The sequence below is a fragment of the Tachysurus vachellii genome, chromosome 8 (assembly GCF_030014155.1).
Source record: "Tachysurus vachellii isolate PV-2020 chromosome 8, HZAU_Pvac_v1, whole genome shotgun sequence".
Lineage (NCBI taxonomy): Eukaryota > Metazoa > Chordata > Actinopteri > Siluriformes > Bagridae > Tachysurus > Tachysurus vachellii.
In genome coordinates, this window is record NC_083467.1 from 17198890 (window position 1) to 17215089 (window position 16200).

At 38.8% G+C, this 16200-nt stretch overlaps 2 protein-coding genes across 2 annotated transcripts; one reads left to right on the plus strand and one right to left on the minus strand.

Moving 5' to 3' along the window:
- Positions 1-2863: 2863 nt before the first annotated feature.
- On the plus strand, positions 2864-10983 carry nostrin (nitric oxide synthase trafficking). The gene is made up of 16 exons (XM_060876652.1): positions 2864-3063; positions 3239-3324; positions 3839-3922; positions 4033-4095; positions 4195-4276; positions 4645-4707; positions 5130-5228; positions 6352-6477; positions 6562-6660; positions 8037-8162; positions 8354-8462; positions 8640-8722; positions 8807-8932; positions 9042-9279; positions 9839-9931; positions 10020-10983. The coding sequence occupies exons 1-16, from the start codon at positions 2998-3000 to the stop codon at positions 10154-10156; spliced, it is 1680 nt and encodes a 559-aa protein (XP_060732635.1). The 5' UTR covers positions 2864-2997; the 3' UTR covers positions 10157-10983.
- A 150-nt stretch (positions 10984-11133) lies between these two features.
- On the minus strand, positions 11134-16200 carry spc25 (SPC25 component of NDC80 kinetochore complex). The gene is made up of 7 exons (XM_060876653.1): positions 16122-16200; positions 15565-15727; positions 14132-14197; positions 13894-14040; positions 13675-13779; positions 13482-13580; positions 11134-11475 (listed from the first exon to the last, which is right to left on the minus strand). Exons 2-7 carry the CDS (start codon positions 15719-15721, stop codon positions 11339-11341), a joined length of 711 nt encoding a protein of 236 aa, XP_060732636.1. The 5' UTR covers positions 15722-15727; positions 16122-16200; the 3' UTR covers positions 11134-11338.

The following is a 16200-nucleotide window of genomic DNA, read 5'->3' on the forward strand; positions in this document are numbered from 1 at the left end:
TGTTACCCGTACCACGGTGGCTCATGCGGTCTTAAGTGTGGGCTCTTCGTAGCCACGTGCTACTAGGCCCACACTCCTTTCAACCCTGTCTGCCCAGCCTGGTTATGCATGTTTCAAGCATATAGTCTCCCCCTCTCTTGACGCCCAGGTTGGTCCATTCACATGTTTATAAACATGTTCTTTTCCTGCAGGCGGCTCGCTTGTTGGACATCAGTGGGGTGTCGTGTTTCTCTTTGGCTGGGTTGTTTACCCCGCGCAGTATGTTATGTCTGCTGCTTTGTGACATGCCGAGCACCACCTTTTTGGCCGTCCTCTGGCTTACAGGGCCTCACTGTGAGTGTATTGGGCAACCAGGGAGTTGTCTATATCTCCCATAGGTGGATCTTGAACACGAGATGATGAAAGAGAACAATAGGTTACTTTCGTAACCCCGGTTCTCTGAAACATCGAGTGGAGAGATCCACCAAGTTTGCCCCGCTTGCTGCACGAGAAGCGAATATGCTCACTGAGGACAGGTAGCGCATGCAGGTGCATTATGCACTCAGGTAAGGGCCGTTACCTTACCTGCCTTTGGCACGCGCTACTGTCTGTCAAGCCAGACTTGGTACAATTGGATGCTTCTGTAGAGGTCAGGAACGGATGCCCTTCCCATAGGTGGATCTCTCCACTCGATGTTTCAGAGAACCATGGTCACGAAAGTAACCTATTGGCTTGTAAATGTGTGTGAGCGAGTGAACTTGTAAATGTGTGAGCGAGTGAGCGTGTAAATGTGTGTGAGCGAGTGAGCTTGTAAATGCGAGTGAGCTTGTAAATGTGTGAGAGCGAGTGAGCGTGTAAATGTGTGTGAGCGAGTGAGCGTGGAAAAGTGTGAGTGAGCGTGGAAATGTGTGTGAGTGAGCGTGTGAGCGTGGAAATGTGTGTGAGTGAGCGTGTGAGCGTGGAAATGTGTGTGAGTGAGCGTGGAAATGAGTGGGAGCGAGCGTGGGAGCGAGCGTGTGAGCGTGAAAATGTGTGGGAGCGAGCGTGTGAGCGTGAAAATGTGTGGGAGCGAGCGTGGAAATGTGTGGGAGCGAGCGTGTGAGCGTGGAAATGTGTGGGAGCGAGCGTGGAAATGTGTGGGAGCGAGCGTGGAAATGTGTGGGAGCGAGCGTGTGAGCATGTAAATGTGTGTGAGCGAGCGAGTGAGCATGGAAATGTGTGAGTGAGCTTGTAAATGTGTGAGTAAGTGAATAATGTGTGAGCGAGTGAGTGAGCGTGTAAATGTGTGAGTGAGTGAGCGTGTAAATGTGTGAGTGAGCGTGTAAATGTGTGAGTGAGCGTGTAAATGAGTGAGTGAGTGTGTAAATGTATGAGTGAGTGAGTGAGCATGTAAATGTGTGAGTGAGCTTGTAAATGTGTGAGTAAGTGAGAGAGTGAGTGAACGTGTAAATGTGTGAGTGAGCGAGTGAGAGAGTGAGTGAGCGTGTAAATGTTTAATTAAGTGAGAGAGTGAGTGAGCTTGTAAATGTGTGAGTAAGTGAGAGTGAGTGAGCGTGTAAATGTGTGAGAGCGAGTGAGCGTGTAAATGTGTGTGAGCGAGTGAGCGTGGAAAAGTGTGAGTGAGCGTGGAAATGTGTGTGAGTGAGCGTGTGAGCGTGGAAATGTGTGTGAGTGAGCGTGTGAGCGTGGAAATGTGTGTGAGTGAGCGTGGAAATGAGTGGGAGCGAGCGTGGGAGCGAGCGTGTGAGCGTGAAAATGTGTGGGAGCGAGCTTGTGAGCGTGGAAATGTGTGGGAGCGATCGTGAAATGTGTGGGAGCGAGCGTGTGAGCGTGGAAATGTGTGGGAGCGAGCGTGTGAGCGTGGAAATGTGTGGGAGCGAGCGTGTGAGCGTGGAAATGTGTGGGAGCGAGCGTGTGAGCATGTAAATGTGTGTGAGCGAGCGAGTGAGCATGGAAATGTGTGAGTGAGCTTGTAAATGTGTGAGTAAGTGAATAATGTGTGAGCGAGTGAGTGAGCGTGTAAATGTGTGAGTGAGTGAGCGTGTAAATGTGTGAGTGAGCGTGTAAATGTGTGAGTGAGCGTGTAAATGAGTGAGTGAGTGTGTAAATGTATGAGTGAGTGAGTGAGCATGTAAATGTGTGAGTGAGCTTGTAAATGTGTGAGTAAGTGAGAGAGTGAGTGAACGTGTAAATGTGTGAGTGAGCGAGTGAGAGAGTGAGTGAGCGTGTAAATGTTTAATTAAGTGAGAGAGTGAGTGAGCTTGTAAATGTGTGAGTAAGTGAGAGTGAGTGAGCGTGTAAATGTGTGAGTGAGTGAGAGTGAGTGAGCGTGTAAATGTGAGTGAGTGAGCGAGTGAGTGTGTAAATGTGTGTGAGCGAGTGAGCATGTAAATGTGTGAGTGAGCTTGTAAATGTGTGAGTAAGTGAGAGAGTGAGTGAACGTGTAAATGTGTGAGTGAGCGAGTAAGTGAGAGAGTGAGTGAGCTTGTAAATGTGTGAGTAAGTGAGAGTGAGCGTGTAAATGTGTGAGTGAGCGTGTAAATGTGTGAGTGAGCGTGTAAATGTGTGAGTGAGCGTGTAAATGTGTGAGTGAGCTTGTAAATGTGTGAGTGAGCGAGTGAGTGAGCTTGTAAATGTGTGAGTAAGTGAGAGTGAGCGTGTAAATGTGTGAGTGAGCAAGCGAGTGAGCAAATGTGTTGTGTATGTGTGAGCCGTGCAGTATTTTGTTGTCCCATGCTGGGTGAGTATTATTCTAAGAATATACAGTAATTAAATAAGTTAGACTGTTATTTTCACGTTATATCGACAGAACTGAAAGATACAAGTTTTTTTCATTCAGATAGTTTACGTTTTCAAACAGCAACCCCACAGAGAGCGATAGTTGTAGTTATCGTACGCTTCCATATCTAATGTGTGCACTCTGTATGTGAATGAATGACTGAACCTCTCTGGCGTAGAGGTTTTGTATTAGGTACGGCCACCCAGGTGATTTCCGTACACATGCTTTAAGGGAGATAAATGGTCAAAGTGCAAAGCAAACCGCCAGCCAGTGTGAAGATGAAGGAGCCGCTGAGCACCTGCACCGTGAGTGGCTTCAGCTATTGTCAATTCCACACATAACATAGCATTTAAAAGCAGTCTAGTACCTTTTTCTGTTTAAAATCATACTCATTTGTCCACTTTCTGTATGTAAAGTGCTTTATTATAGTTACAAATCCTCCTTTGTTAGATTATGTTCTGATTAAGTCACGTGTTACAGTACAACCTGCTCTACCAGGACCTCAAGAGATTCTCAAAAAATGGAGAATATTTCTGCAAAGAACTTGTAACAGTATTCCAGCAAAGGTAATAGTCTATTTAGGCACTTTGACTCTCTTGGGTGATTTCTTTTACACCTTTATGTTTGCAATAAAAGCCTGAAGGTTTGATGCATTTGGTCATAAAGTGCAAATTGAAGTGAAAATCGCCTCTCCCTTTACAGACAGTTTTGCACTTTTGAGGTCAGGGCTTGTGGATTGAATTTTAATTATACCTGAAGTTATTCTTTTACCTATATGGCCAGAGTTGATGTCCTTGGAGGACAGCTTGTAGATCTCAAGACCTTTTAGTGTTTAGCTTTTTTAATGTAGCGGCGGTCCAACCAGGAGTGGGATTAAAGCCGTATTGTTGGAGGAAAGCCACTGTTAGTGTTATATTTCTATTTAATAACTTGGTGCGGTGACGGGGTATATCCGTATCACCTTGCCAATGCTCTGTATCTTGCTTCCAGGGGTCACCCTCTAAGTGTGTAGTTCTCAGAAATATTTGCTTTATGTTGCAAGTTAAGAGCGAACAGATAAGTGTGCTTCTATAAATACAGATCCGAGCTGGAAATCAGCTACGCTAAAAGGCTGCAGAAACTTGCTGGAAAACTCCTTAGTGTGTCCAAAACAATGACTAGCAAGTAAGTGTGTGCCTATACTTCACAAGCCTAGTGCTTCGGTGCTCAGAAAAGCTAGTACACAAAGAGGTTTGTTTTACATTGAGTATGTCATGTTCTTCCTCTCTCTAAAGCTCAACATATAATGCCTGGTCCCTTGTATCAAACGAGATGTTCTCAACAGCAGAGGCACACAGGTAAGATATAACAGTAGTAAATGTCTACATTCATTGTTTTTCATATTTATTGTTTTGAGGGTTTATTCACATTTAATGCTAGACTAAGTTTATTTTCAGAACACTAGGGCAAAGTCTTCAACAGGATGCTGTTGTGGAAATCCGTCAAATGCTGGATGAACACACCAAGAGGAAGAGACCAGTGTGTGACACACACACACACACACACACACACACACACACACAATAGCAATATATATAGCTAAGCTTACCCTTCCACAGAGAAATGTGTGATTTATATGTGAAAAAGGACCATCAAAAATCATCATGGAAAAAATTATGTGCGGGTAATAATGATGTACTACATGTAAAAATGTGTAAAATTCACATCAGGCTTGTGAGATCAGAGAGATGTGAGAAAATTTCTTTAAGTAAGTTTTGTGTACGTTTGTGTGCATGTGTGTATGTGTGTGTGTTTATACATATATATATCCCAGATAAAATTTATTCAGTGTGTAAGAAACAAGTGATCTCTATAAGATAATGCCTGTTTTCCTTATTTAAGTGCAGCTGGAAAATGCAATTGAAAAATCAAGGAAACTTGTTGTGAACAACTGGAATGAACAACTGAAGGTAATATAGTGTATAAACGTTCCTTTTTTTAACCTACCAGTTTTCTTTCCCTTTTTTCCCTCAACCAGCTACATTGAGACCTAAATTTGGGCATAATGCTTTATGTACTGCAGAGCTGGAAATAAAAACAGCCTTATCGCAACTCTGCAGTACAACTAACGTAATCATTTTCAAATAAACCTTGAGTTGTTTGGCAGCAGTTCATGAGTGATGTACTGTAAAAGACAGTGCTTGGGAAGAATAAGGCTGATTCTGGATATGGAGACTTCTGGCTTCACAGCATTTCATTTCCACAGTTTTATAACACATTATATTAATGAGTATGACTGAACAACCAGTTTTATAAGAGTAATATGTTTTCTTCAAGACCACATGATCATTTTTCTCTCTCTTAGCAATAGAACATATGCTTCTTCCCGCAGGCAAAGAAAAAGTTGACTGCTTTAACCCGGGAGCATGAAGCACTCTTTAGCTTTGTGGAAAAGAACAAACACATCTGCACAGAGAAAGAGAAGCAGAAGGTACTTTTTTGTATTGGTGTCAGGGCTGGAATTCTCAGATTATCATTCTAGACACTGCTTATATGTAAATGTTGAACTACAATAAAACAAGGTACTTTAATTATGCTGATGACAAACATTAATCGTGTTGCTCCACAGCAGTGTTCTCACAATTCTCAAATCTGATTGGTCAGAAGGTCAATTTCATATTTCTCATTTCTATAGCAACACCTTTTAGAGGGATTTGTATATCGAGCACAACACACATTAAACCATGTGTAATTACTGATACGGTAAAGTTTTCACTGTGGAGACATTTTTTATATCCTAGTGTCAGCGCTTTTCTACAGTCAGAGGTTAAGCTGTGTTTCTTTACGTTTTCTGATGTGTCTTCAAGATGGAGGCCTTCACACTTTCTTGTTAACAGACAAACTGCATTTTAAAATGTTCTTACTAATGAGAAAGAGAGTGAGAGAGAGAGAAACAAAGGGAGAGTGTGTGTGAGAGAGAGAGAGACAGAAACAAAGGGAGAGAGAGAGTGAGAGAGAGAGAGAGAGAGAGAGAGAGAGAGAGAGAGAGAGAGAAACAAAGAGAGAGGGGGGAAGAGAGAGAGATGCCCGTGAGGGAACAGCTGTGTTTATAAATGCTATACAATAATCAATAATGGGAGTTTTGCGGATGTTCCACATCATTAAATGTTGAAAAAACTATAAACAACTTTGACAAAATACTGAGAAGAGATAGTTGCTGCTATTGGAAATGTAACTCTTCTTATTATTAGTTTTATGTGAAAAATTCATATCATTTTCACATGAATTCCTAACAGAGAAGGTAATCTGAGCATTCTAATAAGGTCATAATTCTACAAGAAATAATAAATAACCCATAATCTTCTAAAGTTGTGATGAAATCATGATGTTCTTACAGCACTGCAGAAATGACATTGGTCCTAATTTTATATCCTCGTAGGAATATAAACATCATTGTTTCTGTAATAGTAATTTTGGCAAATTTCTATACAGTATGTTAGGGAAAATGTGTAAGATGTGACATGGATATTTTACAAACCCATCTCCTGGCTCAGTGCTACATATCTGTTCTTAATTTAGTTGAGAATGTGTTGCATTCAATTGCTTTTCTTCAGATGTTTAACAGATTGAGTAAATCAGCAGAGCTTCAAGTGAAAGCTGATGAAGACTACTTCAATATGAACCTGGACAGCCATCAGATTAGACTGAAGTGGGAGAACACACTTAAAAGCTGCTATCAGGTCATCTTTCTTTCATCATTTCTGTTGAGAGAACGGTTTAACGGCTGCTGCGGGTGATTTGACTGAGCGAGTCTTTTATTTCAGATTGTTCAGGAAACTGAGAAGCAAAGGATAGAAACTCTGAGCAACGCTGTGAATAGGTACAATCTCTATATGTGCAGCTACAGCCAGACTCTTATTCATGTGAGTCAGTGCGATGTCATAAGACAAATTTTTATTTCTGATTAAACTGCTGATGCAATCACCAAGACATCTCACATTCATTGCCATATTTATTTGAATTCATTTCAGCTGTATTTGTATAAAAATAAACATTGTGACGAAACAGCTTTACAGAACGATATACATTCAGGAGGTAAATTTTAAATAGAGGAATAGAGGATTCCTAATGAGGACACCAGAGGCAGCAGTGGCAAAAAAAATTCCCTGAGATGATGTGAGGAAAATGTGCGGTGTTGTGGGTTTGAACCCCAGGTACACAAAGCTGCCACTGCTGGGTCCCTGAGAGAGGCCATTAACCCTCAATTTCTAACTGAAAATTAAATAATTAAATAAAAAACATTTTAATTAAATAAAAATGTATGTTGCTTTGGATAAGAGCATCTGCCAAATGCTATAAATCTAAGAAACCACAACCAGACCCAAAAGGAAGCCCATCCTCATCTGGGTGACCCAAAAATGATTAGAAATTATTTCCATTCTATAACTCTGTACAATGTGGCCATAAAATGTTATTATTTAACCAGAAAATTAATTCTAGTTATAACATGACGTCCAAGTTCACTTGTTCACTGATGGAGACCTGAGTGCAAAACTGTTCACTGCAGCTGAAGTTCTAAAGCTGTCATAACTAATTTTAGACCTAAGCCATTATACCAAAAGTGCTTTCAGTCCATCTTCATGGCCTCTAAGTGTCACCATCCACAGTAATCTCATGTATATTCAGGCAGTCCATGTGAGGCCATCCTTAGCAGCAGAGAGTGATGAGAGACATGAGAACTCCAAACAGAAGTAGGTCATCAAGATAGACCAGACAGATCTGGAGAGCAGAAGGGGTCAGGATGACTGCTATCTCAGAAATATATGCTCATAGTGTACAAAGACAACATTCCTTCAATGCACCGTGTATTCGTTTAAGTTTATAGAATATAGTCATAGAAGAGTCTGTCACTGTCACCTCGATCTTGCTCATTAATGATCTAAATATAAATCCATTTCCTGTAAAGCTGCTTTGTGACCATGTTATTGTTTAAAGTGCTATACAAAAGCTGAGTAGTGTTATACAAAAGCTGAGTAGTGTTATACAAAAGCTGAGTAGTGCTATACAAAAGCTGAAACGAATTGCATTAAAGTTAAGCGAATTTAGTTTTTATAAAATCCACCCATTTGTGTAGCTAATTTGCACAACAGAACATGTCAAAACAAATAGTAAGCAGAACATACTGTAAAGCTAATGTTGGCATTGTAATGAATGAAAAAATGTGTTGCTTTATGGTTTCCTGTATGCAATGTGTCTGAATTAAAAAATAAATAACTCAATAAATTGTGGTGCTCTCTAGAATCAGGAGCAGATTGAGGAGGCTGTCAGGAGAGTGGATGTGGAGAAAGACATTCAAACTCTGGTGGAAAACACCTGTGTTACAGCAGATGATAACAAAGCTGAATTCCTCATCGTTGATTACTTTGTGAGAACGTTTAAATCCAATCTTCCTTCCTTTACAGAATATTGTGAGAAATAATTGCATGTTAGAATACCAGGGTTGTAACAGTGAGCAGAGTTGGACGTAAAGTGAACGTTTTTCCTCTATATAAAAACAATGATTATGGTCACGGTCGCTTATTCAGTAATGCCTTTCTGTCTGTTTGTGCATCGCAGGAGGAAGAAGGAAAGACAATAATGGAAAAAGAAAGACGAAGAAATGCGTTGAAGACGAAACTCCAGCGACTACAAGAATTCATTCTTAAAACCAGGAAAGAGAAAGAAGGTGTTAGTTGTTTATTTTTAGTCCTAAACTTTATAGATTTACTTAGGAAAGAAAGATTAAACTAACTTAAAATGGGAGTCTTACTACTATCTTACATTTTGACATTTCAAATCTCAGTTATTAGCTTGATCAAATTCTTCCCTAAATGTTCATCTGGATTTCATCTTTACGTTGAAGGGCTGGAGAAAATGTTGACACTAGATGCTGAAAATATCTCGTGTAAAAAACCCCTGGAGGAACAAGAGCAGCTGCTCGAAGAGGTATTAAAGGAATAATAATCTGTATGTTATTTTCATGTTAAACAATCTGACGGCAGTTAGCATTGGGTTTGTTATTGTTTGTAGTATGTCTTAAAACTGGACCTTTTGGAGGCCACGTACTGTAAACTGAACCAATCGATGATGGACTTTGAGGGGAAGCCGAAACCTTTCCATCGTTTCAACGACAGCATCACAAAATTCAAAGAAAAGGTACAAAGACTAGTGTGTACACAAATCTATATACTTGGATTTCTGAAATTTAGATAAGGATTTAGTATTTAATATGTATTAATAGTTATCTTACATTCCTTTTATTCAGGAGGTTGAGCACAGTATAGTGAAGCTGTCTCGCCCAGTTCGGATCAAAACGACGCCATTTAGATCACGGCAGTCTTTCAGGACCTCGGTCATTTATAAAGCCTCGGTGAAAAATAGCGTCGAGTGTCAAGACTCGGTTCCTTCTGTAGAGGCTAGTGGTGGATCAGTCAAATACACACATAAGCACAAATCTGAGATTAACAGACCATCTTCAAGGTCTCAGGAGGAAGCCAGGGAAGGTAAGGATCCCTTTAAATGATCTCCTACTCTGTAATAGTTTCCATGTATAAATTACGTTTTTTTTATATCCGTATTTGGATCCTGTTTGGCTTTAGGAAAATAATATCTCTGTCCTATTTTTATGTCCTTCGGTATTTTTCCAGTAACTGACCGAATGTTGCATTCAGATAGAAGATACAATTCCCTTAATGGTGGAATGAACTTCCAGCTTCAGTCTGGAATCCATCAACTTTTAAAGAAAAAAAAACGCATTTTATGAAAACGAATCCCTAACTTCGCCTTACTCCAAAAAAAAAAAAAACCAACCCTTCTACTAGTGAATGGCTTGATGGCTAGCACGAGAAGGGTTGGGGATTTCATTCCTGCTTTCAAACACAATACAAATTGCCAGTAAAGGACATGGTAATAAAAACTGGTAATATAAAATTACAAAGATCAAGTTAGTTAAGTTAGATCAAGTTATATATAATAATAATAATAATAATAATAATAATAATAATAATAATAATGATCAAGTTCTTTCATGCTGAATGTTTACATGGTGATTCCCTCTTCCAGGTGAAGGTGAACTCCAGTTTAGCAGTATAGGTAAATGTAAGGCTTTATACGACTTCTCGTCAGAGAAAAGGGATGAGTTAAACATTAAAGAAGGTACATTTAGAGCTACTACAGTCATCTGCTCCATTACAGACTGAGCGTATCTGTGCATAATGTACTTTTTTCCCCACTGTTCTATAAGGAGATCTTCTCGACATCCTTCGAAAGGACAACAGTGGATGGTGGTATGGAGAACTGAATGGGAAGAGAGGTCACTTTCCTTATAATTATGTCAAAGAGTTGCCTGTTTTGAAAATGGCAAAGTCTTCTGATGCGTAAATCACGAAAAAACAAGATTTCATTATGTACCAGAGAACTTAGAGAAGATAGTGTAAGAAATTGCAGTTAGGGGAAGATTATCCATTACATACACAATTGTGCAGATAAAAGTCCAGAGCTTTAGTTAATGTTCACATCAAACAGAATTAAACAAGAATGCGGAGCTCCATGAGATCTCTGCAGATTGGTTGTGAGGCTGGTATGTGCAGTCCAGAAACTGCTGATCTACTGAAATTTTCACACGCAAGTCTCTAGATACAGAATTATGTGAAACTGCATTATGTAGAAACACCTCATAGATTAGGGAAGAATGGGAAGACAAGTTTGAGCTAACAGACGCCTGCAGTAACTCAAACAATCCAGCCAGATTTTCTGACCCTAACATCCAGCCACTCTCAATTGAGATTAGATGTTTTTTGTGGTGTTCTGAAGTTCTTGACCAACATCTGTGTGGCTTTGTTTTGTGCTGCATCCACACGATTGTCTGAAAACAAATGACTAAAACAAAATAAATCCAATACTACACTCATCAAACTGGTTACTGAAAGGACAATGCTGTCAACAGCATTAACAATAATAATAATTATAGAAATATGAAACATACAGCAGTATAATAAACATCCTTCATTCATACACTATCAAAAGAAAAGCTATGTATAGGTACAGATACTGCAGAATATATAACACCGGTCCTTGAAATCCATTTATATACATTACATACATTTTTAAAGTTACCATTTACAATAAGTTTGTTGTATGGGAACAGCTAATATTTCATTTAGAATTTGAAAAATAAAGTCTGATTTTATTGGGGACTTTCCATCTAACTTATTTCTATCAGCTCTGTATTGTGTAATTGCTGTGTACTGTGTGTGGAAATGTATTAATGTATTTATAATGATTCACAAACACCTTTAGCAGTCAAAAATCTTTTGCTCTTTACCTGCATACAGTATAGAACGAATAACATAAGGCAATTACGACAAACATATTTTATTATGTAAAGAAGACCAAAAAGAATTATATACAGGTATCACAATAAGAAGGTTAAAGTACGATACTAATAAAATAAGCACACAGTCACACCGGATACTGCGTCTTGATAGTAAAATGCTGGCTGCATTAGAGCTTTTTAACAGTTAAATATATACAGAACTGAGCTGATTATTAATCTCTGTGAAGTCAGGCAGTCTTTGTAGTATTATGTAGTGCCACAAACTCTTTCCTGACATTAGCCAGAAATGCAGAGAGGTTGTTGGTCTCCTGAAGTTGACGCTCAAGCTGATCCATCTTCGCCAGGGGAGGATCACAGGAGACGACTGAAAAGGAATATCATATTTTAAATAAATCATGTTGTGCTTTGAAATCAGTCATCTTTTATTCTGGGTTACAAACCAGTTACTCTGTAATCTGCACCGGTGTCGTCAGTATCGCAAGCTGTGGGTGAGTAAAAATGTGGACCGTCTGAAGACTTTCAAGGGCATGTTTAGGGAAAAGTTGCCTTTACAAAACATACCCCACGTGTGTACTGAATGTTCTGTACTTTGTAGGCCACGGGTCTGTTTATTTATTTCCGGTTTCCCATGTTCACTTATGTATAGTGCTGCAACAACTAATCAAAAGAATTGATAATAAAAATAGCTAACAATGAACTTCATCAATAGTTTCTTTGTGTTATCAAGCATGCTGTAACACACTACATCACTTCATACAAGTAACTGATTTACTAAAGTTGAGGCTCTGGGTTGTTGATCGGAGGATTGGCGTTCAAGCCCCAGCACTGCTAGGCTGCCATTGTTGGGCCCCTGAACAAGGCCCTTAACCCTTTCTACTCCAGGGGTGCTGTATTTTGTCTGAACCTTCACTCTGTCCCCAACCTCCAAAGACGGGATATGCGAAGAAAGAGTTTCAGTGTGCTGTATTGTACATGTGACAAAAATAATGGTATCTATTCTACTTGAATAGAATAAAAAGTGATTACTGTTATATTTCAACCGGATATTTTTTTTTTATTGTATTGTATACAAACTATTTTTTATACACACTCTGAGCACTTTATTAGGAACACTATACTAATACTGGGTGGATTCTCAACAAGATGTTCTACCAAACCCCTACATGTATTTCACTAGATTCTGGTCCATTACTAGTGGAAAGCCACTGAAGACGACTTTTGCTTTATGACATGATGCATATAGATGTATATGGTCGTAAAAAGATACACACAGTCAACAACAGATAGTCTTGTGGGATTCAACTGATGATTGCCTGGCTTTAAGGGGCTCAAAGTGTGTCAGGAAAACATTCCCCACACCAACTCCACCAGCCTGAACTGTTGATACAAGGCAGGTTGAGGGTCAATGGATTCATGCTGTTGGCACAAAATTCTGACCATATCATCTGTCTGCTTAAGCAGAAATGGAGATGCATCAGAACAGGCTATCTTCAGTGGTCCAGTGTTAGTGAGTGTGTCCACTGCAAACACAACTTCCTGTTCTTGGATGACAGAAGTGGAACCTGGGTAGATGTTCTGTTAGCATAAATTAATCCGGGCCATTCTCCAGTGTTCTATCCAGTGGTGGCAGAACTGTGAATCACTGAATGTTTGTCTTTATTGCACAGTTCTGAAGGAAACACAAGACTGTTTTGCGAGTGAAAACGCAGGTAATCAGCAGTTACACAAATACTTAAACCAGCCTGTCTGGTACCAACACTCATGCTACAGTAAAAATCCACTGAGATCAATTTTTGTGACGTGAACATTAACTTAAAAGTCCACAGCAACATCACTTATGTTATTAAGCTTACTTCAAAGTTCTGTAGTAGTATTAGTTGATTGAAATGCTGCAAAAAGCTAAATTTTAATGTATAAAAACCCATCTAATCAATTAACTAAAAATGTCAACCATCAAAAAACTTTCGTTTGCTTGTTTTTGACAGCTAAATCCTTTTGTTCACTCTTTTTTTCCTTTCTTTCTTTTATGTTGCTCTTTACAGATGGTTACCTAGTCTAACCTTGTCTCTTTAATTATATAGCCTTAATAAAATAGGTGCTCTTATTATTCACACAAACCTGAGGAAACCTGTATCAGCTGAAAGATGTTATTCCAAATACGCATGTAAAGTAAAATGGCAGAAAAGCATGATGTAGCTTCACACAGTAGCAGAAATATACCACTGTTCTGCGCAATGACGTGACAGCCGCGCTTGGAACTATAAAAAACTCAGGGGGTAAAATGGTGAACATCGGCTTTACACGTATTTCCACCTCATCGTCTCAGGCTACATTTTTGTGCATGTTAGTAACACAAGCGCACTGACTTACTTTGGTACTCTCCATTCTCATTTATCCTTAAAAGAAAGGTGAAGGCATTTTGTGGATTCTTGTGGTTGATGTTTCTGAAGATGAACTGCAGCTTCTCACCTTCACACACACATTTTGCACAAACATTAATAAATGATATCTTCCAGGTAAAATAGGTTTTAAAAAAAAATAATAATAAAAACAAAAAGCTTACCCTGGATTTTTCGGATCTCAAGGCTTAGCCATTCCTGGAAGATCTCTTTAACTTTGTTCAAGTTCTTTAGTCGGTCCTTGTTGGCTTTGTTTTGTGAGTGAATCACTTAAGTGAAAAACATACAGTAAAAGCAAAAAAACACACTATGTGAGTAATTGCTGTTTAACACAGATCAAAGAGTGTAACATGTAGAAATGTGTGTACAATCAGATTCCATACATTCTCTGTTCTTGGCCTGCTCTTGCTTCAGCTTCTCAATCTTTTGAATAAGGTGTTCTTTATGGCTTTCTTTGTCCTGGATCGATCCCAAGATTTCCGGTCTTTCACCATTTCTCTCCCTCATGTTGGAATTCAGATGTTTCAACTCTTAAAATGGAAAATATTCCCTGAGTTTTGAACATTTCAATTAACAAAACAGATTCCAGACAGAAACACAGATGCTACCGTGAGCACGTACCTTCTGTATAACCCTGTATGGTTTCAAACATGGTCTCATCTTCCCGGCACTTTTTCGAACATGTATCTATAGAACCAATCAATCAATTAGTCAATCAATAAAAGAGATTCAAGTCAGAGTGATTAACATCACAATTCTATATTGTTGCAAGCTGAAGGTCCTGCTGTACTGTCCTGGTAAGGATGCTTCAGCTAGTTCAGAACAAGGCAATATTACATTACACAGCATATGACTCCAGGCTTACTTAGTAGCTACAGCTACTTCTTTTTAAGTTCTCACTTGACTACAAATGTCCTGCTTGAAACATTTAAAGCTTTAAATGGCTTAGCTCTGAGGTATCGGGGGATGGAAGATGATTTTAAATGTAGGAATAACGTCCCATTAAAAACTCTTTATATCGGCTTCATTTGGCCTATTACTGCCATCAATGATCTTGTTAGCCACACATTTCATGATCTATAGTCGTCCTGTAGCGTCATATTGAATTCAATTAAATTTATTTGTATAGCGCTTTTAACAATTTCCCATTGTCTCAAAGCAGCTTTACAGAAGCATGGAAACAGAAGAGAGAGAAAAAAGAAATAAATATATAATAAGAAAAAATAAATAAATGAATATATACAAGTAAAGTTTAAAAATAATTTATAAAAAGATTAACTCCGAATGGAACCCATCCTCATTTGGGTGACACTAACACTAACTCTAATACAGTAAAAATCAAATCATTCATTCTGAGTTGTTAATGTTTCATCATGAATGCTTTATTTAAATCTTTTATTCATGTTGTGCTCAACTTAATGGACAAGATCTAATGGCTGTGAAAGCCATAGAATATGATTTATCTCCTTATTATATGAGTCAAAGCACTGAGTGAGCTCTCGTTCCCTGTGGTTTGGGACACAGTCATGTTTGAAGAGAGCACTGTAATCAAGATAGAAATAAAGAGGGATGGAGAGAGAGGGGGGGGATGAAAGGAAGGAAGGAAAAGAATGAAAGAAGCAAAAGAATGAAGGAAAGAAAAAGAGAAGGAAAGAAAAAGAAAGCAAGAAAGAAAAAGAAAGAAGGAAAGAAAATGAATGAATAAAATGAAGGAAGAAAAATAAAACTAAGAAGAGTAATGAAAAAGAAAGAAAGAAAGAAAGAAAGAAAGAAAGAAAGAAAGAAAGAAAGAAAAGAAACGGAATGAATGAAATGAAGAAGAAAAGTAAGAAGAGGAATGAAAAAGAAAGAAAAAGACAAGGAAAGAATGAAAGAAAAAGAAAGAAGGAAGGAAAAAAGAAAGAGAAATAAAAAAAGGAAAGAAAATGAATGAATGAAATGAAGGAAGAGGAAAGAAGGAGGTTCCTTCAGAAGTGCTGATCTGTAGTGAAGTGACTTAAACCATGTTTGTATAGAGATGTTTACTAATGCAAGAATACGGGTGGGTTTCTTACCCACAACAGACTTCATGTACTGTTTGTGAGCTTGACAGAATTCCACTGTAGCTTCGTTCAGCATTTCGCCCATTGCCTGAGACAACAGTTTAGTCCTGATTTCCTCCAGCTTGCTGCTGAACTTTTCCCCGACATCCAGATCTTTAATCGATGCCATTTATATCTGGAGAGAATTAAAAGCAAACTGTTTTATTAGCTACAAAATATTGCCTTTAAATCACACTCAAATTTAGACAAGTCCCACCCCTGTGCTATGATTGGATTGTTGCTCATACAAACAGGCACAACGACCAATAGGTAGTCTCAGCATGAATCCCTAGCCAATCCGAACGCAGTAGCACAATGCTACTAGCCAATCCGAGCGTAGAGCGCTGAACTGTCAGCAGCTCCTAACGGTAAAGCTATATGCTAAAAGCTATATGCTAACTTAGCTAGATAACGAGCTCCAAGATTACAGTGCAGTTCTAATATTTTCCCCTAAACAATACAGCTAATATAGTTACAGAGATTGGATGTAAAGTCCAACACATAAGTCTGACAGATCTAAAGTTCTCTACCTGTTTACAGTCCGAACCGATATTACAGCTTCTGGTTTCAAAAATACGCGCCCAAAGGGAACGTAATCCGGAAGTGACG

What these genes read in the sequence shown, in the direction of transcription:
- nostrin (XM_060876652.1), top strand. Translation starts at nt 2,998, where the DNA reads ATGGTCAAAGTGCAAAGCAAACCGCCAGCCAGTGTGAAGATGAAGGAG. An exon ending in CACTTAAAAGCTGCTATCAG is followed by an intron (nt 6,478 to 6,561) that starts GTCATCTTTCTT and finishes CTTTTATTTCAG; the next exon opens with ATTGTTCAGGAAACTGAGAA. An exon ending in TCAGGAGGAAGCCAGGGAAG is followed by an intron (nt 9,280 to 9,838) that starts GTAAGGATCCCT and finishes TCCCTCTTCCAG; the next exon opens with GTGAAGGTGAACTCCAGTTT.
- spc25 (XM_060876653.1), bottom strand. Translation starts at nt 15,721, where the DNA reads ATGGCATCGATTAAAGATCTGGATGTCGGGGAAAAGTTCAGCAGCAAG. An exon ending in GTACATGAAGTCTGTTGTGG is followed by an intron (nt 14,198 to 15,564) that starts GTAAGAAACCCA and finishes TTGGTTCTATAG; the next exon opens with ATACATGTTCGAAAAAGTGC. An exon ending in TGAGAATGGAGAGTACCAAA is followed by an intron (nt 11,476 to 13,481) that starts GTAAGTCAGTGC and finishes ATTCCTTTTCAG; the next exon opens with TCGTCTCCTGTGATCCTCCC.